This window comes from Sturnus vulgaris, unplaced genomic scaffold, assembly GCF_052056855.1.
Source record: "Sturnus vulgaris isolate bStuVul1 unplaced genomic scaffold, bStuVul1.hap1 Scaffold_155, whole genome shotgun sequence".
Lineage (NCBI taxonomy): Eukaryota > Metazoa > Chordata > Aves > Passeriformes > Sturnidae > Sturnus > Sturnus vulgaris.
Window position 1 is genome coordinate 651,862 of NW_028276072.1, and position 22,071 is coordinate 673,932.

Below are 22,071 nucleotides of genomic sequence, written 5' to 3' on the forward strand. Positions count from 1 at the left end.
GAAAATGGCTATGGCCAGAGACTTTGTGAATTGGGATAAGGATGTTTATTCGACCACCACTGCTTACCTGTCAAAATTGTGACAGCTAAAAAAACAAAAATTATTGATTGTAGTGGGAAACAATAGTATAAGAAGAGGCTGCAGGCCGGGGTTCACTGGAGTGTAGAGTGGGCGGTGACCCCTCATGTTCCACAGAGTGCTTCTTGCTCTGTCTATATCAAATAAAGCAATCTCAATTTTGCTGAATATCAAGACTTTTGTCTCTCATTTATAACAACTTTCATCTGTATTCCATAGGAGCCCTGTCCTGCAGCCCACCAGAGTGGATCCACCACCAACGCTACCATGGCGAGGCAGCAACGATCTGGTCCCTGGGCCTCCTGCTGTACCACCTGGTCATGGGGAAGCAGCCGTTCAGGAGGGGCCAGGAGATCATCTGGGGATGGATCTTGTTCCCACGAGGGCTCTCTCAAGGTGGATCCTCATCTCTGGGCACGGGGGGAATACCAGTGCTGGGAGACAGCAGCAGGCTCGTGAGCATCCTGCTCTGGCAGCTGCTGAGGGGGTGGCACATGTCCTGCTCTCCTGCTCTCCTCCAAACACAGAATCCATGGGGAAGTTTAGGCACAACCGTGGGCACACCCAGCATGGCCTGAGCACAGGAACGGGGAGACAATGTCTCCAGCTGACTGGTGATTTCTGGTTTCTCTTTTCAGAGTGCCAAGATGTTATTAAGAGGTGTTTGTCCATACAACCCTTGGACAGGCTGTCCTTAGAAGACCTTTTCTGTGATCCTTGGCTGCAGGGTGTTCATCTGCCCCAGAAGATGGGAGAGATCCACGGGCACAATTGGATCCAGGAGCCTGGCAGGCAACAGCTGCACACATCTCTTGGCAATCAGTGGCAAAGCAAACCAGACTGGTTTTGTCCTGCTGTAGCTCTGAGCAAGGATCATCAGAAGGGAACACGCAGCTCTTGGGCTGGAGCTGAGCTGGAGATATGGTGTGGCAAGCACTGGGGGCCACCATCCAACCTGGGTTTCCTTGTCTGGTTCATTGATGGCTGGGGCCCTGGGCAGAACACTGACAGCCTGGTCTGGCCCCCAGGGAAGGAGAAGGAGCCCCTGGAGAAGCTGTACCAGGTGGGGCTGCTGCTGGAGACACCAAGGACAACCTCAATGATGACAATCTGTTCCTCGATCTGGCCAGCTGAAGATGATGGACTTGGATTCTGGCACCTTCTGCACAGATCCACACCCAAGTTGTGGGTGAGTCCACAGCCAGGGGGATGCTCCCAGATCTGGGCACAGCGTGGCCTGGCCGGGCACCAAAGGTTCCCCCCTTTGCTGGGGTAGATGCAATGAATTCTTCAGGGGCTGCCAAGCTGCTTTTTGGCTCTGGGCAGTTTCTGAGGGGCTGGATGTGCCCTGGCTGGCTGCAGGCTGGGCACAGTCCTGCCCTCCTGCTCTGTGCCCAAGGCAGCAATGATGGGCAGCTTTGGGCACCGCTCTGGGCACGGCCAGCATGGCCTGGGCACGGTGGGAGCTGGGACAAGGGGGACAGGAGCCTTCAGCTGACGGGCGGTTTCTGGTTTCTCTCCTTGCAGCCGGGCTCTGTGGATGCTGAGGCTGCTCTGGGCTCTGCCAGGGCTCTGCTGGGCTCAGCCCTGGGCACGGCTGGGCCCGCTCTGCCCTCACATGGCTCTGACAGCTTTGCATCAGATGAGCCCGTTCCGAGCACAGCACCTGAGCTTTGTGCTTCTGCAGGTGAGTGAGACTCTCCTGCAGGCCAAGACACTGCAGTTAGAGACACACATCCAGTTGGCAAGAGCCCAAACTCTCCACAGTCCCAGCTGAACACCTGGATCTCCACAGGATGTTTTGTTGGTCCCACTCTTCATTTCTTCTTGTGTGGAACTGTGCAATTGCACTTTCTTCTTCCTCTAAAAGTGCCCTGAGTGGACAAAACCTGGTGAGTGGGCCATGCTCCTAAGGCAGTGCAGGCTGGAGCTGAGAATGTAGAATTGTCCTTCTGCACTTCCAAACCAAGCAAAAAGCCATAAGTGAGACTCTCTTTAAGAAACCCCTGATAATTTCAAAGGGAATGTGCAGCTCATTCACAGGGTGAGAAGGAAGGGCATCTTCTAAAGGATTTGGACTGTGACAGAATTTAGATTCCCAGTCCTGCTTGGAGTTGGCAGGGCACAAAGGAATTTCTTCTTGCTTCCCACCAGTTTCACCACAATTTAAAATAATATTGGAAACAAACCCCAAAATTTTTTTTTAAAAAGGTTACTGAGGCCAGTAAGATGCATCAATGCCATCAGCTCATTTACAGAGTAAATAACTGAGTTTTCTGTTTCAAAAGATCAGTTACCTCTTAATTGAAAGTTAAAACAGAAGGTTTTTCACTGCACACTTGGGTGTTTTTATCTTCCACATTTTATAGAGGCTTTTTTTTCCTTTTTCCTTTTTCTTTTCCTTAAAACAGAAAACATGCCATAAAAAAGGAGTGTCCTCTGCTGCTGGTTCCCGTGTGGAGCAGCTCCTTCCTCCTGGCTGAGCTTCTCAGGCAGAGCCCGGCAGCTCCTGGCCCTGCAGGGCTGAGGCTTTTCCCCATTGCTGGGCACAGACTGGTGGAGCAGCACTGCAGAGCACGGGGACACACAGAGGGGCCAGGAGCAGCTGCCTTTGTCCACCTGGAGCTGCAAGGGCCAAACTCTGAGCAGACAGGGCTGGCAGAGACTCACAGGCTCCTGTTTGCTGTGCTGCCCCACTTGTGCCCAGCCCAGCTCTGTGTGGGGCAGAGGGAGAACAAGGGGCAGCTCCCTCCCAGCCCCCAGCCCAGGGACCCCTCTGGCCCCGGGGCTTGGGGCACTGTCAGCACCCACTGCTGCAGCCACCGCCTCTGCTGGCACTGACAGCAACCCCCAAATTGTGTCTGATCCCCAGGGAGCAGCAGCAGGGCCTGGATCTGATCCCTGACTCTGGGGCAGGGCTGGACAAACGACCCCCACAGCAGCAGCAGCAGCAGCAGCAGCAGCAGCAGCAGCAGCAGCAGCAGCACATGGACCTGACTTTCAGCACAGCCCCTGCCACTCTTCCCTCCCGAGTGCAGTGGTGTCACAGCAGCCTGGGCCACCTGGGAGCCCCCAGGGCCAGCAGGGACTGGAGATGGCAGCCCTGGGCTCCTGGAGGTTGTGCAGGGAACAGAGGTGGGGACTCCCTGTCCATGTGGAGCTTCCAGATGGAAAAGGCTGCTGCGAGCAGGCAGCTCCAAGGGCACAGAAAGGAGGGACTGGAGCCCCTGATCTGTGCCAGTCCCACAGTCCTGGGCAGCAGCCACCGAGCACAGGGGGAACAGAGGGCACAGCAAGAGGGACAAAACCAGTCAAGGTCAGAGACTGGGAAGAGCCAGAGCTGGGAGCAGGAACAGCTGCTTCACTGCACCCTTGGAGAAAGCTCTTGGCTGCTTCAAAGTGCTGAAAGGTGTGAAGGGCAGGGAGGAGAGCACAGCAAACAATGCTCCTGTTTCCACAGCCTCCCCTCTCAGTGTCCCAGGAGGAATTGGATGAACTGTATTCTTCTCTCTGAGCCATCTCGTTCAGCATGAGCAGCTCAGCACCAGGAGCTAAAGGAGCTGAAGCCTTAGGCCACAAGAGCTGACCAAGAGGGGACTTTTGACCAAAGTAATGCTGCCAACAGGGGCCTAACTGAACGCAGCAGATGGAATCCTGGAATTATAGAATCCTTTCTCTTTGGAAAGACCTCTGAGCACATGGAGTCCAGCTGTTCACCCAGCACTGTCAAGTGTGGAGAGTTTTGTGGAGGACTGGCTACGCGAGAAGGGACATGATGAGATTCCACTAGTCAGGAAATAAGGCCTTGGGCAAGAACATTGTGCCTTTGAGCAAGGAACAAGGAAATCACAGGATGTCAAAATAAGAATTAGCTTTTGTCAAAACAAGAACTAGCTGTTGTGGTGGAGCCAGCACAGCCATCTGGAGTATGTAGCAATATGTGCGGGGATGACGTTTAACAAGGTGAGAGCACAGAACCCATGATGAGCTTAGCTTTTGCAATGTGTATGAGCCTTATTATTGTGTCTATATAACTGCAGCCTTCTGATCAATAAATTGAGACTTGCTGATCATCATCTGGTGTGCTTGTCTCCCATCCTTCCCAGCAGTCAAGCCCAGCACTAAACCCAGTCCCTGAAGTGCCAAGGCTTGGACAACAGGCCCTGAGCCAAAGGTGACCTCTGGATGAACCTTCCAACCAAAGGTTATCTTTGTATTAGCAAATATACATGGTCATTAGTGCTGTGATAGATGGATCCACTCATGAGTGAAACATGTATTGACCTTTCTGTATTTAGAAACCAGACAAGGCCATGAAATCTGACATCTGTCCTTGTTTGGGGCTGTATGGTCAAAGGCACCTCCCTTGGTTCCTCCTTGAGGCCTGGCCAGGCTTTGGGAGGAGCCCAGGAGGAGAATGAAAGCAGCTGTTCCTGCACTAGAAGTGCTGTCAGTTTGTTTATTCAGCACTATCAGAGCTGGGCCCTCTCACAGCGGGGTTGGAAGCCTCCCCTGTGGCTGGAGGCACCTGCAGGAATTCCCAGTGTCCAGGAGTGGCTCTGCAGTCCTTGGCTGTGACAGCTTCCCCAGCTGATGTGTGCACCTGGCTGATGGCAAAGTCTGAGGGTGACTGGTGCTGTCTCTTAATCCCTGCAGGCAATCTTTGGTGCTGATGGTTGGCTGCATTGCTGAGCTTCTCCTTTTGTGATGCTTTGCTGCTTTGAACTACAGTAAATGACACTGATTGCTGAACTTGGTGTCTGTGTCTCTGCTGCTGCCCCTGCCCACTGGTAAAACAAAGTTGGTGTAGTCTGGCCAGATCACCACAAAATGTTGCTTTTTAAATGTAAATGTAAGGAATCAGTCTTGTCTGAAATTCCCAGGTACAGGGAAAACCTTCCCTAGAGTTTGCTGGCTCTAAAGGGGGCTGAGGTTGGAGCACTGTGTGAGCAATGGGGAAGGCAGCTGAAAGAAGCTGAAGCACAGGATGTATTAAAATGCATCCAAAAATTGCACTTGGAACAAGGAAAAGAACTTATGGGTGTAGGAAGATGAGGGTGAATTTTGTAAACAGAATCCCAGAAACAGCACCAACAGAAGGATCAATTGTTGTTGGAACTCTATCACATGGAGGAACAGAAGAGGTTCTTAATCTTGAGCTTGGATTTGTTTGTGCAAGAGAAATAATAATAATATAATAAATAATTATATGCATATGTAAAAAACAATTATTTTTTAATGTATATATTTATATGTATATAATAACATTGTAAAATAATGTTCCAAATACTGATTTTTTTAGTGCTACAGGGGTAGATAAGAGGTGATTACCAGAGCCTGTCCTGGCTGATTTTGTCTGCGAGAAATCCCTGGATACTGGGAATTTTTTAGGGTCAGTACCAATTTTAGCCATGGGCTCCTGGAAAAAGGGAAGGTTCTTTTCCATAGGAAGGAAAGCACGGAGCCCCAGTGCTCCAAGGGGATATGAGAGGCAGCTTTTGGCATGACAAAGTCAGCTGGACCTGTAAGGTGGCCCCTGGGAGGCCAATCCAGCCAGATCTGTTCCATGTCCCCTGCATTCCATGGAGCCCCTCAATGTCACAATGTTCTCCTTGTTTCTGCAGTGTCACAATGGCCCCTTGCTGCCATGAGGCCCTGCAGGGTCACAATGGCCCTTTGGTTCCCCACAGTGTCACAATGGTCTCCATGATTCCATGGGGCCTTGCAATGCCACAATGGTCTCCATGGATCCACAGTGCCCTGCAGGATCACAACGGCCCTTGGGCTGCACCAGGCCCTGGAATGCAACAATGGCCTCTTGGTTCCACACAGCCCTGCTGCTTCACACTGGGCCCTTGGCACCATGCAGCCCAGCAGGGCCACAATGATGTCCTTGGTGCCACAGAGTCCGCACAGTGTCACAATGGTCCCTTGGATCCATGGTACCCTGCAGTGTCACCATGGTCTCCATAGGAAGGAAACAAGGAAGTGCCAGTGTTGCAGGGGCAGATGAGAGGCAGTCACTGGAGGACAAGGACACCCAGATTAGACAGTGCTGGCAGATTTTTTCTGGTACCTATCCTTGGACATACAGAATTTTATAGGTGTGTCTTGGGGTGACTGTGTGATGCCTATATCCCCGAATCGTCTGTTCTGTTGGTGTTGAATATTAAATTCTGCAACTTTAAGACTGGTTCCAGGAGTGAAGGGGGGGAAGAAGAAGTGCAGGATTTGTTACCAGAGACTGCACTGGCTCCCCTGCATTCCTGCACACAGACTGTGTTGTCTGCGGTGGACAGGGAGAGAGAGCTCTCCTTTGCTCTTGGTTAGTTTTTGGCTAGCTGAGGCAGAGAAGCCCCCTGGATTGTTGTTTTTTCCCTTTTTCTGTTTTCCTGGAACTGTTTGAACCTGCTTTGGACTGAAAACCCAGAAGAGCACTGGGAGCTCACACCTGTGGCCCACCGGGCATTCCCCAGCACAGGAGGGACTGAGAACAGACTGAGTGAGCCAGGCAGCCACAGAAAGAACTCTTCTAAATCTGCCATCTCCTCGGAACAGCGAGAGGTTTTGCTGTTTGATATTGTTCATTGTTGTGCTGGGAGGTGTGTTGCCTGTTGAATAAACAGTTTTTCTTTTTTCCACTTCTCTCAGAGGAATTTTTTTTTCCCTAAGCCGACTGGAGGAGGGACTGCTTGGATCTTTTTTCCTAGAGGGAACCCATTCAGAGGTTTCCTCCCAAATTTTCCCTAAACCAGGACAATAATTGACCCCAATATGGAGATGAACCAAAACTTGTAAACGTGTAAAAACTCATGACCAGGGTCCATCCTGGATTTGATTTGCATGTAGCCTCAGCCAGGCTCTTGCACTGCCCAAGGTGCATCCTTTCAATACATTGGAAATCCCTCAAATCTCCCTCAAAACCCACCTGGGACCCCCAAAATCTCACAAATTCACCCCAAAATTCACCTTGGAGACCCAAAATTCACCAAGTTCACCTCAAAATTCACCTGGGACCCCCAAAATTCATCAAATTCACTCCAAAATTCCACCTAGTCACCCACGAATTTATGCCAAACCTCACCTGGGACCCCGCCAAATCCCCCAAATTCACCCCAAAATTCACCCAGACCTCCCAGATCCCAGCTGGGATCCCCCAAACTCCATCTGAGAACCCCCAAAATCCCTCAAATCCTCAACAAAATACCTTAGGGACCCCCCAAAATCCCCCAAATCTCCCTCAAAACCTATCCAGGACCCCCAAAGCCCACTTGGGATCTCCCAAATTTCACCCCAAAATCCACCCAGGAACCCCCAATACTCCTGAAATTTTCAATTTAAAATTTCAATTGAAAATTCACATTGAAAATGTATTGAAATATAAATGCAATAATAAAATACCTATTTTATTCCTTTTGCTCTGTCTAGTCTCTGTTCCAGGTAACAAGTCCTGATCCCTGGTGGGAGCCAGAGCTTTGGGCACCAAGAGCTGCTGCTGGACAGGGCCTGGTAGAAGATGTGGGGTCTGGACATCTGAGCCACCCCAATTGTGGGGCTGCCCCCAGGGCTTGGGACATTCCAACTGCCTGGGGGTCCCAAAATAACCCTGACTCCCCAGGGTGCTGGTGGGGACCCCGTCAGAGGTGGGAGATGGGGGCAGATGTGCCAGTGTGTGGTACAGAGTGGAGAGTGCTGGGAGGTGAGAATGGAGGGATTGGGGGTGGGCATGGAGTGGAATTAGTCCTGGGGATGCAGCAGGATTAGAGGTAGGATTGAAGTGGAATTAGGGTAGATTTGGGTGAGATTAGGGTGGGGGTTCAGGTGTCTTTAGGGATGGGTTTAGAGCAGGATTGGGATGGGATTGGGGTGGAGGAGAAGTGAAGTGGGTTGGGATTAGGGTGAGATTGGAGTGGAATTAGGGTTGGGGGTGGGATTTGGGGATGGGATTAGAGTGGGGTAGGATTAGGGTGAGATTGTGGTATGGGTGGGTGTGGCTGGGGTGATTTTAGGAGTGGGATTAGAGTGAGAGCAGGACTAGAGTGGGAGCAAGATTAGGGTGAGATTAGGGCAGGATTAGAATGGGTGATGGAGCTGGGATTGCATGGGATGTGATTATAAATGGAGAGGGATGGGATTAGGGCAGGATCAAGGCAGGGTTGGCGTGGGATTAGGATTAAGACCTGTCCCCAGGGAACAGCACCCAGACCCACATAGGAGTGGCTTTGGCTGACCCAAGAAACCATGCTTGACCCATGGAGGCCATCATGGAGCCAGGATGGCCCCGAGGGCATTGAGCCATTGCCTATGCACCCCTCTCAGCCCAATGGTGACCCCCCAGTAATTCCTCATGAACCCCAAGGTGCCAGCAGGGCCTGGTGGATCTGGTGTCCCACTGCTCCAGCAGAATGAGCCCTCCCAGCCTGGGGCCATCCAGGACTTCATGGTGGACGTGATGGAGAAGCTGGAGAACATCTCGATCCACCATCCAGGAGGGCTGGGGGGATGCAGGGGATGGGAGTTCTAGGAGGTGTTATGGAGAGGGAAATGGGGGAAGTACAGGGAATATAGCAGCACTAAGGGTGTATGGGGCCATAGGGAACACTATAGGATGGGGGCCATGGGGGCACCATGGGGGATGGGGGCCATGGGGGCACTATGGGGGATGGGGGCCATGGGGGCACTATGGGGGATGGGGGAATATAGGGAACACTGGGGGAATGGGGGCCATGGGGCCACTATGGGATCTGGGGGCCATAGGGCCACTATGGGGGATGGGGGCCATGGGGGCACTATGGGGGATGGGGGATATAGGGAACACTGGGGGAATGGGGGCCATGGGGCCACTATGGGATCTGGGGGCCATGGGGCCACTATGGGGGATGGGGGCCATGGGGGCACTATGGGGGATGAGGGCCATGGGGGCACTATGGGGGATGAGGGCCATGGGGCCACTATGGGATCTGGGGGCCATGGGGCCACTATGGGATCTGGGGGCCGTGGGGCCACTATGGGGGATGAGGGCCTGTCACAATCTGCCAACACAGGCAGAGGTCGTGATTGTTTGATCTCAGGGGTGCAAAAGACACAGCAGGGGACAAATCAGTTTACTCACAGAAATGCATTTTTATTGAATGCCAACAACTCAGTTGAGATAGAGGGGAGAGATATAGGAAACAGAGTATAGAGAGAGAAAGAAGGGGATGGGGGAATAGCTACCAACAGAAGAGAGAGATGTTTTCATGGTCCTCAGCCAACAGACGGGTCTTCATCCGTGGGGGGGGGGGGGGTCTCAAAAAATCTTCTTCGGAGAGTCACTTTTATAGTCCTTTTCCAAAGCAAGTGGCCTCTGGCCAAGGAGTAGGGAGATTTATGGACCATTGTGAGGGTTGCTGCAATAAACAGGTGTACAGAACCTGCTGCTCCAGCTAGTGCCTGCTCCAGAGCAGTGTACCATGGAGCACAGCGAGCACCTGCACACAGTCCCTTGGCAAGCATCCACCTCGGCCAGGCCAGAATTGGGTGGGGGTCCTCGGGGTCTTCTTGTGACAGTTGTGAGGCAAAATGAGGGAAACTCTGAATGGACTCTTAACAACCTGCACACCCCTCAAAGAGTCTCAGCGCTGGGAACCAGGAGACAGACAAGACCCCCCAAAATTAAACACTCGTGACGTCCCTGAGCATCCCCTCTGTGTCCAGAACACCCAAGCACCATCCTGCCCCTTGCCCCCAGCACTGAGATGAAAACATGTAGTTTTATCCCGCTGGAAATCCCTGACTTGGCCCCAGATTGATGCTGGGGGGACCAGAATACCAAATCAGGGTGGGATGAAGCTCGTGGGGGTTTGTCCCCTCCCTCTCCTGCTCCCCACTCCTCCCACAGGTTTTCTGTCCTGAGGCATTGGGACACTTTGAGTTTATTGGGTTTTGGGAGAAATCCTGTTCCAGACTTCTCCATTCTCACTCGTCCCCTGCAGGATCTGACCCGGCAAGAGCAGCTTGGGAATGGAGCCCCAGGCAGGAAGGAGCTCCCAAACTGCTCCTCCTTGAAGCCAGTGGCCATCCAAGTGTGGGGCCCAGCCATGGCCCAGCCCAGGGCACAGGGATGGCCATTGGCCAGCCCTGCTCTGGCCAGCCCCAGGTGGCAGCCAGGACCTGAGGCTCCCCCTGCCCCCTTGGCTTTGATTCTCGCAGCTCTCGAGCTGCTGCAAAGGTGAGAATTCTGTGGGGGAAAAAGGCGTGGCCGTGGTTTGCTCAGCCCTGCAAGAAGCACAAAACCCGGTGTGAGCCCCAGCAGTGGCTCTGCCAGGGCCTTTGATGGTTTTCAGAGCAGGGCTGGCTGGAAACCCCCGCTGCGGGGGCAGCTGCGAGGGAACCAGTCCGGAAATGCAGCAATTGATCATTTGGTCCCTGTGCACAAGGGACTGAGAGAGCCCCAAAACTGCTGCAAATCCCACAAGGATCTGCTCAGCCTGACCGGGACCCTCCTCGGTCCGAGCTGAGCAGGCAGAGCTGAACAAACCAAAACCATTTCTCCCAGTTTAATCCTAAAGATGCTTTTTTTGTCCAATGAGAGGGACAAGGGTCCTGTGCCCCCTGGCACTGGGGGAGGGAATGGGGAGCCCCTGGGGATACTGGGAGCACTGGGAGCACTGGAACGTGGAGCTCTGGCAGCCCCAAATGGGACCCACCACTCGTGGCCACCTCCTGGTCAGGGTGGACACCCATGGGAGCCTGGGGGTGGGCAATGGGTGGGTGCCCTAAGGCAGGGACCTCCAGTGCCCCCAGTGCCCCCAGTGTCACAGCACGTTCTCATAGATGTTTCTGGGGTCCCGGCAGCTCTGTGTGGGCCACCTGGGGGATATGGTGGGGGAAACCGTGAGAGAGACTCCAGGGTTGGAGACCTGGGTGGGGGTGACACCCGTGGGTGACGTGTCCCTGTCCCCCCTGTACTCACCCCCTGCCCTCTCAGTGCCCACGACTTGGGGGTCCATCACCACCCCCTCCTCCGGGGAGGGCAAGGGCTCCTGGGGAGGCCAGCAGGGATAAGGGGGGGGGGGGGGGGGGCGGTCTGTGGAGCTGCAGAGTTTCTTGCAGTGAGGGTAAAATGTGGGGTCAAACATGCAGCCCCTCACTCACCTTTCCTGCTGCTTCCTGAGGGCTGGAAAGGAAAGGGGAGAGGGGTGGCTGTGGGGGCCTCAGGGCCCTTGAACATCCCTGGGAACCCTGACTGCCCCCGGAGCCCCCAAACTCCCCAGAAACCCCTGACAGAACCCCCAACATCCCTGCACGACCCTCCAGGGCCTCCCCAAATCTCCCAGGACCCCCAGTTGATGTCTATGGGGGCTCAGCTTCATGCAAATGAAAAGCTGTTGGTGCCAGTCTATCATGCCCCCACTCTGGGGGGCTTCATCCCAATCCCTGGGACCCCCATGTCCCCCCATTATTACCCACCCCGGCGGTGCCACCAGTGACAGCCCCCGATGACAGCCAGGAGCAGGAGCAGGAACAGGAGGGTCCTGCCGACATTCACAGCCACTGCCGGGGACAGAGGGGGACATACCGAGGTCACCCTGAACCCTGGGGGTCCTGAACACCCCGGTGACCCCGTGTGACCCCACCTGTGAGCCAGGGTGAGCGAAGGGTCACCTCCAGGGCCAGCTCTGGGCTGAGTGCCCGGAACACGCGGTGCCCGTCCTGTCCCAGCTGGTTGGTGGCCACGCACTGGTAGGTGCCTGAATGTCCCACATCGACGGCCCCAAGATCCAGGAGGGGACCCCGGCCCACTTCCTGCCCATCGTGCAGCCAGGTGAAGGTGACAGGGCCTGAGCCCACCTGCACCGAGCAGTTCAGGGTCACAGAGTCACCTGCATGCACCTGGAGTGCCGGGGGACCAGGGGCGATGGTGGCATTGGCCACGGGCACTGTGGGGACACAGACAGGGCTGAGGCCGGGGACAGGTTCTGGCACCTGGTGAGGGGGATGAGGGAGTCTGCATGGTGACTCCTGGATACAGAGGGTCTCCTTCACCCAGGACAGTGACCCCATGGTGCTGGGGGTCATCATGAGGTGTGGGAGGAGAGCATGTGATGGATGAGGAGTGGGGGATGAAGATGAGATGAGGGTGAGGGGAAGGTAGGATGAGGGATGCCGTGTCCAAGGGTGGGGATGGCTGTCACCTGGTGGGGGGCACAGAATGGCGTGGGTGGGATGTGATGGGTGCCATGAGGAACATCAACGGGGGCATCACCCCAATGCCAAGGGTCTCAGTGCTCTGGGAGGGTCACGCTCAGTAGGGTGAATGTGACATGATGTGCAGTGGGGAATGTGACAGCTGGGCTTAGGGATGCAGGGCTTGGATGTCCTGGGTGGGGATCCCTGGAGCCAGAGGGTCCCTGTTCGCTGGTCTGTGACACCCAGGGCTGGCACTGTGAGCTGGGCTGGGGCTGGTGTGGGGGGGATGAGGTGGAATTTGGGATGTGTGGAATTGGGGATGCTGTGGGTGGGGTCACCCCCAGCCCAAGGGTTCCACTCACCCACGACAGTGACGTTCAGAGTGGGGCTCTCAGCCACGCTGTCCCTGTTGCTGGCCCGGCACTTGTAGTGGCCGCTGTCATTGTCCCCAACGTGCCCCAGCTCCAGGCGGGGACCGGTGCCCAGTGGTGTCTGCGAACCCTCCCGGAACCAGGAGAAGGACAGGGGACCTGTCCCCATGGCCACTGCGCAGCTCAGCACCAGGTGGTCCCCCAGTGCCACCTGTCCCCCGGGGGGCTGCACCGACAGGGACACACCAGAGAGCGGGACCCCTGTGGGGAGGACACAGGAGGGACTGGGGACATGGGACGAGTGGGGGACAGCAGGGAGCAGTGAGGGACTCATGGAGAGGGAGGATCAGAGAGGGCTGGGGGGATCCCAGTGAGGAAGAAGGGGGCACAGAGACGGAGTGAGGCTTGGAAAGGGGTGGAAGGATGGGAGATTCAGCGAGGGGACACATGGAGAGGGTTGAAGGGAACCACAGGGAACGGTTTAGGGACCCAGACAGGGATGGAGGGACCTGTGGACAATTGAAGGGCCTCAGAGAGGGAGAGAGGAACCCAGGGATGGGTAAGGGGATCTGGGAGGGATGCAATGGGCAAGGGGGGGACCCAGGGAGAGAGCTGGGAAGGAGGGGGGGCTCGCAGAGGATTGAGCAGGGATGGGAGATCTGGGAGGGCGGTGGGGGCTCCCCATGCCCATCCCCGCACTCACTGCGCACCGTGACGCCGAGCCGGGCGCTGCTCTTCCGCACGGCCCCCCCCTCGGAGAGCACCTCGCACCTGTAATTCCCCGAGTGGGAGATCCCCACGGCGGGCACCAGGAGCTGCGGGGAGCCCTGCGGGCCCTGCAGCATCTGCCCGTCCCGGTAAAAGCTGTACAGGAGGGGGGCTCGGGGCCGCAGGGGGCTGGGGGTGCTGAGGCAGCTGAGATTGAGGGGGGACCCCTCGGGGAGCTCGGGGGGACCCTTCAGCACCGGCACCGGGAAGAGCTCTGGGAAGGAGATGGGGGTGGCGACTGTGACTCTGATTGCACTGAGAAGTGGCTTTGGGGGTGTCAGGATATTGGAGTTCCAGCCGTGGGAGTGCTCACCGTGCACTGTCACTGTCACCGGTGCTGACAGTGTCATTCCTGAGGCCCCCAAGCCCCCGCAGCCGTAGCGGCCGCTGTTGTGCAGCTTCAGGGGGGACAGGGACAGCTTGGCGCCCCTGAGGGACACCCCTAGATCCTTCCCGTCCTTGTAAAATCGCACCCTGGTGACACGGTTGTCCTGCCAGCCCCGGCAGCGCAGTGTCACCGTGTCCCCCTCCAGCAGCGCCCGTGCTGGCACCTGCAGCACCAGCGGGTCTGTGGGACAGGAGGGTCCCGTGTCACTGAGGAGCCCGAGACAGGTCCAAAGTGGGTGCCCACGGCACCGGGGACATCTGGCTGGAGTGTCCACTGCGCAGGAGGGTCCCAGGGACACCAGGAGCAGCCCCGTGGCACAGCTGTCACCACGGGAGTCCCACCACACTGGGGTGCACTGGGATGCACTGGGATGCACTGGGATGTCCCTGTGTGCAGGGGACAGGCTCTCGCCTGTCACACGAGGGTTGTGAGGCCACCCACGGAGTGGAGCCCACCCAGAGTTATCAGGGAGCCACCCTGAGCATTTCAGATCCCCCCTCACCATTTGACACCATGACGGGGGGGCTGAGCCCACTGCCGGGTCTCTGACACTGGTAGGTGCCACTCTCGGTGACAGGGAAGCGGTCACGTCCCTCCTGCCCCCAGCGCCGCCCGTCCTTGTACCAGGTGGTGGCACGGGCGGTCCCCGAGGCCTGGCAGGTCAGTGTCACCCGGTCCCTCAGCACCGCCGGCATCCAGGGGGGCTCCACCAGGAGCTGGGGGGTCTGGGCACCTGCGGGGGACAGGGGACACCAGCCTGCCAGGGCCACCAAGGGGCTGGGGACAGCGGGGTGGGGGCATGGCATCCCCCGAGGACTCACCAGCGAGGCTGAGGGTCTGGGCTGGAAGGGAGAAGGGACAGGGCAAGGTGGAATTGGCTCCGTGGGGACAGGGTGTGAGGCTGTCCCCGAGCTGTCCCCGTGGGGACACGGCTTCTTGTGGGAAAATGCCCGGGCACGGTCCCCAACAGGTCTGGAGAGGCTCCCAGGGGACAGCTCTGTGTCACACGTCCGGGTGGCACGGACGCCTCGGGGACAGGGACACCACGGCCAGCCCGTGCTGGCACAGCTCACCCCCGCCAGCCCCACGGCCACATCCCCGTGGTGCTTCTCCCCTTGTCCCTGTCCCCACAGCTGCCCCAGCCCCGTGGAGCCAAACCTGACATCCCTGTCCCCTGAAACTCTGTCCCCCATCCCTGTCTCCACATCCCTCTCCCACATCCCAGTTCCCCTTTTCCTGTTCCCAGGGCCGCCCCAAAACCCCGGTCACACTGAGGAGCCACTGGCTCTGTCCCCCACTGGCTGTGCTGGCCTTGGGGACCTCAGGGGACCCCGCAGCCCCCCTGTGCCCCCTCCCCACCCCTCTCTGCCTCACCAGGGCCCGTCCCCAGGGTCATCAGGCCCGTGCCCGGGGCACTCACCCCACAGGAGCAGAGCCACCTTCCCGGCCATCCCGGTGTCCCCAGCCATGGGCACTGGCTGTCACTCACTGCTGTGGCTGTCCCCTGTCCCCTGGCTGGCGGCTCTTCGGATGAAGGGACAGGAAGCGAGGTCAGCTCTCGTCCCCATGTGTAGGTGGCCCTCGGTGGGGGCAGGGTGGGACAGGATGGGGGCAGGGTAGGGACCTTGTAGGACATGGGGGTGATGGTGGGACATGGTGGGACAGGATGTTGCCGGAATTTGGAGGCTGAGGAGGTGCAGGGAGCCAAGGATGGGTGTCCAGGGGACTGGAGTTCCAGGGATGGGAATGGGGTCCCAAGGGTTGGGTGGATTCAAACTCAGGGATGAGAATCCCAGAACAACGTGGCCTTCAGGGATTTGTGATCATGGGATGGACCCCAGGGATTGGGGTGTCAGGGGAATGGGAGTCCTGGGGGAATCTTGGTCCCCAACGGAAGGGGGGGGGTCCCAGGGGCTGGAACTACCAGGATGAGGGTCCTTGGGAATGGAGATCCTGGGGAGTGGAGGTCATGGCATGGGGGTCCCAGGGAAGAGGGGACAGAAGGAATGGTTGTCCCATGGTTGGGTTCCCAGGGGAATGGGGGTGCCAGGGGTGGGCAGTGCCTGGGTAGGCCCCATGGGTCACCACTCCTACCCTGGGTGCCTCAGATTTTGGGGTGACCCAGGGCCCAACGTTGCCCCCCTGGAGTGTTTCCTGGGCAGGCATCACATGGGGGTCCTGAGCAGCTCTGCTTCTGTGCCCTCCCCATGCTTGACTTTTTCCTCTCTTTATTTCTCTGGTTTCCTTATTTTCTTCACTTTTGTGCCATTCCCCACCACTCCCAGTTCTTGGCTCAGAAATCCTGGGGAGCAGCTGGGCAGAGAATGGGTTGGGGGGGAATCCAGGCAGGGAGAAAAGGGGGTGAGGGGTCTCCAGGGAGGGGTGGGGAGGCTGTGGGGGATGGGGGTGTCCAGCTGTGCCCCCCAACACTTTCACTTTCTCTCTCCTGCAGCAGAAGGAAGAGGCTGTTTGTGCTGAGAGTCACACAGGGGGGAGTTCTGTCCTGGGGGGGCACATCCAGGGGTTCCTGTCCTGAGGGGATCCTGTTCTGGGGGTGACACGTTCTGGGCAGATTTTGTTCCAGTGGTGACACATCCCAGCAGGGGAGATCCTGTCCTGGGGGATGGTGGTTCTGGGCAGGGTTCCTGGACACATTCCCTGAGGAAGTCCCTGTCCAGGGTAGGGCACAGGGGGCCCTGTCAGCCCCCTCTGTCCTCAGTGGGGCACTGTGACCTCTGTGACCTCTGGGGTGCCCCAATTTGGGGTGTGACCCGGCCACTCTACACCCCCTCATTGGCTGCCCCCACCCATCTGGGAGCCCTCAATCCCCATTTGGGAACCCTCACAGGTGCAGCACCTCGGCCCCATCCCACAGCCCACCAAGATCATTCTGTGGAGGAAAAACCCCAGCAGGGATGAGTGGGAGGGAAGGACATGGCCTGGTGCCAGTCAGGAAGGGCACAGACACCCCAAAACACCCAAAGCCCACCCTCATACCCAAAACCCCTGCAGGGTCTCAGTGCTGGCAACCAGGAGATGGATGAGACCCTGCACATGGAACACTTGTGATGCTCTTGGGGGGCTTCCCCCTCCCTCTCCTGCTCCCCAAAATCCCCTGCATGACATTTCTGTCCTGAGGGCTTAGGAGCTTTGGGTTTATTGGGTTTTGGGAGAAATTCTGTTCCAGACATCTCCATTTTCACTCGACCCCCGCAGGATCTGAGCCAGCAAGAGCAGCTTGGGAATGGAGCCCCAGGCAGGAAGGAGCTCCCAAACTGCTCCTCCTTGAAGCCAGTGGCCATCCAAGTGTGGGGCCCAGCCATGGCCCAGCCCAGGGCACAGGGATGGGCATTGGCCAGCCCTGCTCTGGCCAGCCCCAGGTGGCAGCCAGGACCTGAGGCTCCCCCTGCCCCCTTGGCTTTGATTCTCGCAGCTCTCGAGCTGCTGCAAAGGTGAGAATTCTGTGGGGGAAAAAGGCGTGGCTGTGGTTTGCTCAGCCCTGCAAGAAGCACAAAACCCGGTGTGAGCCCCAGCAGTGGCTCTGCCAGGGCCTTTGATGGTTTTCAGAGCAGGGCTGGCTGGAAACCCCCCCTGCGGGGGCAGCTGCGAGGGAACCAGTCCGGAAATGCAGCAATTGATCATTTGGTCCCTGTGCACAAGGCACTGAGAGAGCCCCAAAACTGCTGCAAATCCCACAAGGATCTGCTCAACCTGACCGGGACCCTCCTCGGTCCGAGCTGAGCAGGCAGAGCTGAACAAACCAAAACCATTTCTCCCAGTTTAATCCCAAAGCTGCATTTTGTGTCCAATGAGAGGGACAATGATCCTGTGCCCCATGGCACTGGGGGAGGGAATGGGGAGCCCCTGGGGATACTGGGAGCACTGGGAGCACTGGAACGTGGAGCTCTGTGCAGCCCCAGATGGGACCCACCACTCGTGGCCACCTCCTGGTTAGGGTGGGCACCCATAGGAGCCTGGGGGGTGCCAAAGGGGGGGTGCCCTAGGAAAGGAACCCCCAGTGCCCCCAGTGCCCCCAGTGTCACAGCACGTTCTCGTAGATGTCACCGGGGTCCTGCTGTCGTCCTTGGGGTCCCAGCAGCTCTGTGTGGGTCACCTGGGGGATGTGCTGGGCGGGGACCTGAGAGAGACTCCAGGGTTGGAGACCTGGGTGGGGGTGACACCCGTGGGTGACGTGTCCCCCCCATACTCACCCCCTACCCACTCAGTGCCCACAGCATGGGGGTCCATCACTGCCCCCTCCTCCAGGGGGTCCTATGGGGATAACTGGGGCTCTGGGTGGAGTCTGGGGCAGGGGGGAAAAGGGGAGTTCTGGCCAGACCCTCCCACTCACCTGTCCTGGGGCTTCCTGGCAGCTGCAAGGAAAATGGGAGGGTGTGAACATGGGGTCCCCGGGACCCCTGACCCTTCCTGGGACCTTGGCAGCTCCAACAACCCATGGGATACAAAAATTCCCACTGCACCCCCGATTCCCACTGCACCCCTGATTGCCCCTGGACACTCCAATCACCCCTGAATCCCCCAGAACTTCTGCACCACCACAGTGCCCCCATTGCCCCCTGTGCCCCCGACCCTCTGAGCAACAAAACTCGAAGCCTGGCAGGTAGGGGCACCCCTCAAACTCCCCCAGGACCCCAGAAAGATCCCCCAACATCCCTGCATGACCCTCCAAGAGTTCCCTGAACCCTCCAGGATCTCCCAGTGCCACATCAATATTCCTGAAAACCCACCCAGTGATCCCCCTGGAGCCCAACCAAGACCCTCCAAATTCTCCCCACAGCTCTCAGTACCCCCAGCCGAGGTCACTGCGGGCTCAGTTTCCCCCAGCCCAGGGGCCCTGGGTGCTGCCCAATCTCTGCCCCCACTATGGGGCCTTCCCATCACTCCAGTGCCTCCCACTTCCCCGAGGGTCACAACTTTTGTTGTAGAATGTCACAGATATCACTGAGTTCCCACGGTTGCCCATGTGGCCCAAGCAGCTCCACGTTGGTCACCTGAGGATCCTCCACCATGGGGGCTCCGTGGGAATAAGGGGATGTGTGGAAGAGGATGGGAGGTCCTGGAGATTTGGGGAAAACACAAATCATGGTCAAAGCCTGCAGTCACCTTTCCTGGTGTTTCCTGGCATCTGCAAAGGAAAAATGGAGGGGTGACTTTGATTCCCCATCCACCTCCGGGAATCCTGAACCTCCACCAGACCCTCAATTCCCTCCATTCCACCCATGTGGATCCACCAGTGAAAGGCCACAATGATACCCATGAGCAGCACCAGGAACAAGAGGGACCCAACCACCCATGCAGCCTCTGCAGGAAATAGAGAGGGACACACTGGGGTCCCCGGGGTCACCCCAGAGGTTCTGCAATCCCAGTGACCTCATGAGCTCCCCTCCTGTTTCCTGTTCCATTTGTGTCACTGCCAAGGACACAGCAGGGGGTGAACCTGGGTCATCTATGATCAAGGGATTGGAGACCCACATAGGAACCCCGAGTGACCCCACCTGTGCCTCCATGTCCCCAGGGTGTCACCTCCAGGGCCAGCTCTGGGCTGAGTGCCCGGAACACGCCGTGCCCGTCCTGTCCCAGCTGGTTGGTGGCCACGCACTGGTAGGTGCCTGAATGTCCCACATCGACGGCCCCAAGATCCAGGAGGGGACCCCGGGCCACGTCCTGCCCATCGTGCAGCCAGGTGAAGGTGACAGGGGCTGAGCCCACCTGCACTGAGCAGCCCAGGGTGACGGGGTCACCTGCATGCACCTGGAGTGCCAGGGGACCAGGGGTGATGGTGGCATTGGCCACGGGCACTGCGGGGACACAGACAGGGCTGGCACCTGGCGTGGGGGAACGGGGGGACGGGAGGTATGGGTTTGATGGGGAAATGTCGTGGATGGGGTGACCTCATGGAGAGTCTACAGAGAGCGATGAGGAGACACAGGCCAGAGGCTGGGGAACTCAAGAAAGATGTCTGGGGGTGTTTGTGGTTGAATTGTTCCCTTTTCTTTCTGTGGAATTTTTCCCATTGTTATGCTAAGTATTTGTGGCTACACCTTAGTAGCAATAGTTTTCTCTCGCAGGGGGTGGGGGATAGGGGGACACCGGAAAAGGAAAGGTGGGACAGGGGTCTGGGGGGGCTCTCGCTCTCTCGCTTGGCTCGTGGAGTGGGAGGACGGCCCGGGCTCTGATCTGGCATCTCCCCTGCCATCCCAGCACTGAGATCCACGCTCCCTGCTATCAAACACCGCTCTGCTCCTCTCCCACCTCATCCTCCTACCTCCGGACCCTCTGCCGAGCACCACGACCGACACCGTGAGGGGGAGTCGCCTCCCCATCCCTCTCACCCCTGGGCCCCCGCCATCACCCAGCCCTCTTCAACTGCGCGGGACCTGCCCTGCCCCCAGCACCGGGAACTGAGCGCAGGGAGACGGCCTGTGGCCAAAAGGGACTGGAGCTGAGCTAGACTGTTCTGTTCTGTTGTCAATTTTATAGCTGTTGTTGTTTTCTGCCTTGTTAGATACCAGTAAAGAACTGTTATTCCTATCCCCACATCTCCTGCCTGAAGGCCTCTGATTTAAAACTGAAATAATTAAAAGGGAGGGGGTTGCATTCTGCATCTCAGGAAAGGGGTTCTCGCCTTTGCTTAGCAAATACCTTTCTTTCAAACCGAGACATCAATAAATACCTCTGCACAAAAAGCTGAAATAATTGCTTTAACTCGCGCCCTAAAGATCACAAGAAATACATATATATTTATACAGACTCAAGATACACATTTAGAGTTATACATGCACATGGAGCCATCTGGAAAAAGAAAAGACTGTTAAATTCACAGAAGAAAAGTATCAAACAAGTGCAAGAAATATTGTGGCTACTAAAAGCAGTTCAGCTCCCTGAGCAAATAGCAATTATGTACATTAAAGCACACCAAAAAATGAGCTCAAAATTGGAAAAAAGAAACGAGCTAGCAAACAAAGAGGCAAAAGATGCAGCAAAACGTGAAATAATGATTAAAGAAGCTTTAATTCCAAATAAACAAATCTCCCTTGAAAGTAAGCCAGTATATACCAAAAAGAATAGAAAACGAATTAAAAATCAAGAAAGAACATATAACCAAAAGAGATGAGCTGTTACTGCAGAAGGAACAATGGCCATCCCTTCTCACCTGTTATAGTCATTAGTAAAGAAAGAGCACCAAAAAACACACTGGGGAATAGATGCCCTGGTTCAGGTTCAGGTAACCCGACAGTGTGACATTTGCCTCCAAGCCAAACCCAGAAATATTCCCAAACCAATTTTTCCTGAAAAGTTTTTTGTTCCAAGAAAGTAGAAGAGGCATTCATTCAAAAAAAGAAGAAAAGGAAAATAAAATAAAACAAAAAAATAAAATAAATTAAAATAAAATAAAATAAAATAAAATCGAAATAAAATTTAAAAAAACTTGTCAAAAATATTTATTGGTCTTGAAATCGGGTTCACCGGGTGGGTCAGGGCTGCTAGAGGCATGCAACTCCTGGGCGTTTTGGGGCTGTGGGGTTCCCCTGGCTCCAGGGTGTTACGAGTGTGATAATTGATAAAAGATTCGTGTTAATCATAGAAGTTCTGGAGTTTATATAAACCAGAATACTTAGATAAAAACATGGACCTAGATAAAGGGAAATACACCATTAAAACCATTCTGTTTAAATCCAGCTGTTATGAATATTGTGTTTTCTAAATAAATTGTATTTGATACCAGTTTGTAAAACAAGATTTCCACAGCTTGAAAGATTTTGCAAAATCAGATTTCCTGCCTTTGTGCAATCAATTGCAACCTATCTGCTAAGACCAGACTTCCCACTTCTGCTGTTCTTTATCGACCAAGGCCAGATGGTTATGTGATAAATGTGATTCGTGCTAATTAAATTGTAACTATATTAGCAAAATTGTATTTAGATCAATAGAAGACTATTGTTACCGAGTGAAAGGGGGGGAGATGGGTGAGACAGGATAAAAGACATCTTCCAGATGTTGGGAGTCGAAGAAGGAGGTTAGAAGAAAGTCAGATAAGAATAGTAGAAGGACGGAGGTCTGATAAGCAGCATCTAGAAATACAGCTTCAACCTTGAAGCTGTCAAAAATGGAATGATCCCAAGCATGGGACTTAATTAGAGTCATGTTATGGAAAACATCTGCTCAGTCACACAGGGCGCCTGCGCTACCTGCAGGTCACACCTCGGTCACTGAGGAAGATGATGAGCCTTCATCGGAAATAAGACCCTCAAAAGGATGAGAGACCCCCTAACC

The 22,071-nt window shown here is 55.9% G+C and overlaps 1 protein-coding gene across 1 annotated transcript; it reads right to left on the reverse strand.

Moving 5' to 3' along the window:
- Window positions 1-12,341: 12,341 nt before the first annotated feature.
- On the reverse strand, window positions 12,342-18,806 carry LOC148219309 (Fc receptor-like protein 4). Its single transcript, XM_088157719.1, has 8 exons — window positions 18,751-18,806; window positions 18,128-18,149; window positions 17,708-17,750; window positions 14,279-14,509; window positions 13,702-13,956; window positions 13,324-13,602; window positions 12,612-12,881; window positions 12,342-12,349 (listed from the first exon to the last, which is right to left on the reverse strand). The coding sequence occupies exons 1-8, from the start codon at window positions 18,804-18,806 to the stop codon at window positions 12,342-12,344; spliced, it is 1,164 nt and encodes a 387-aa protein (XP_088013845.1).
- Window positions 18,807-22,071: the final 3,265 nt, after the last annotated feature.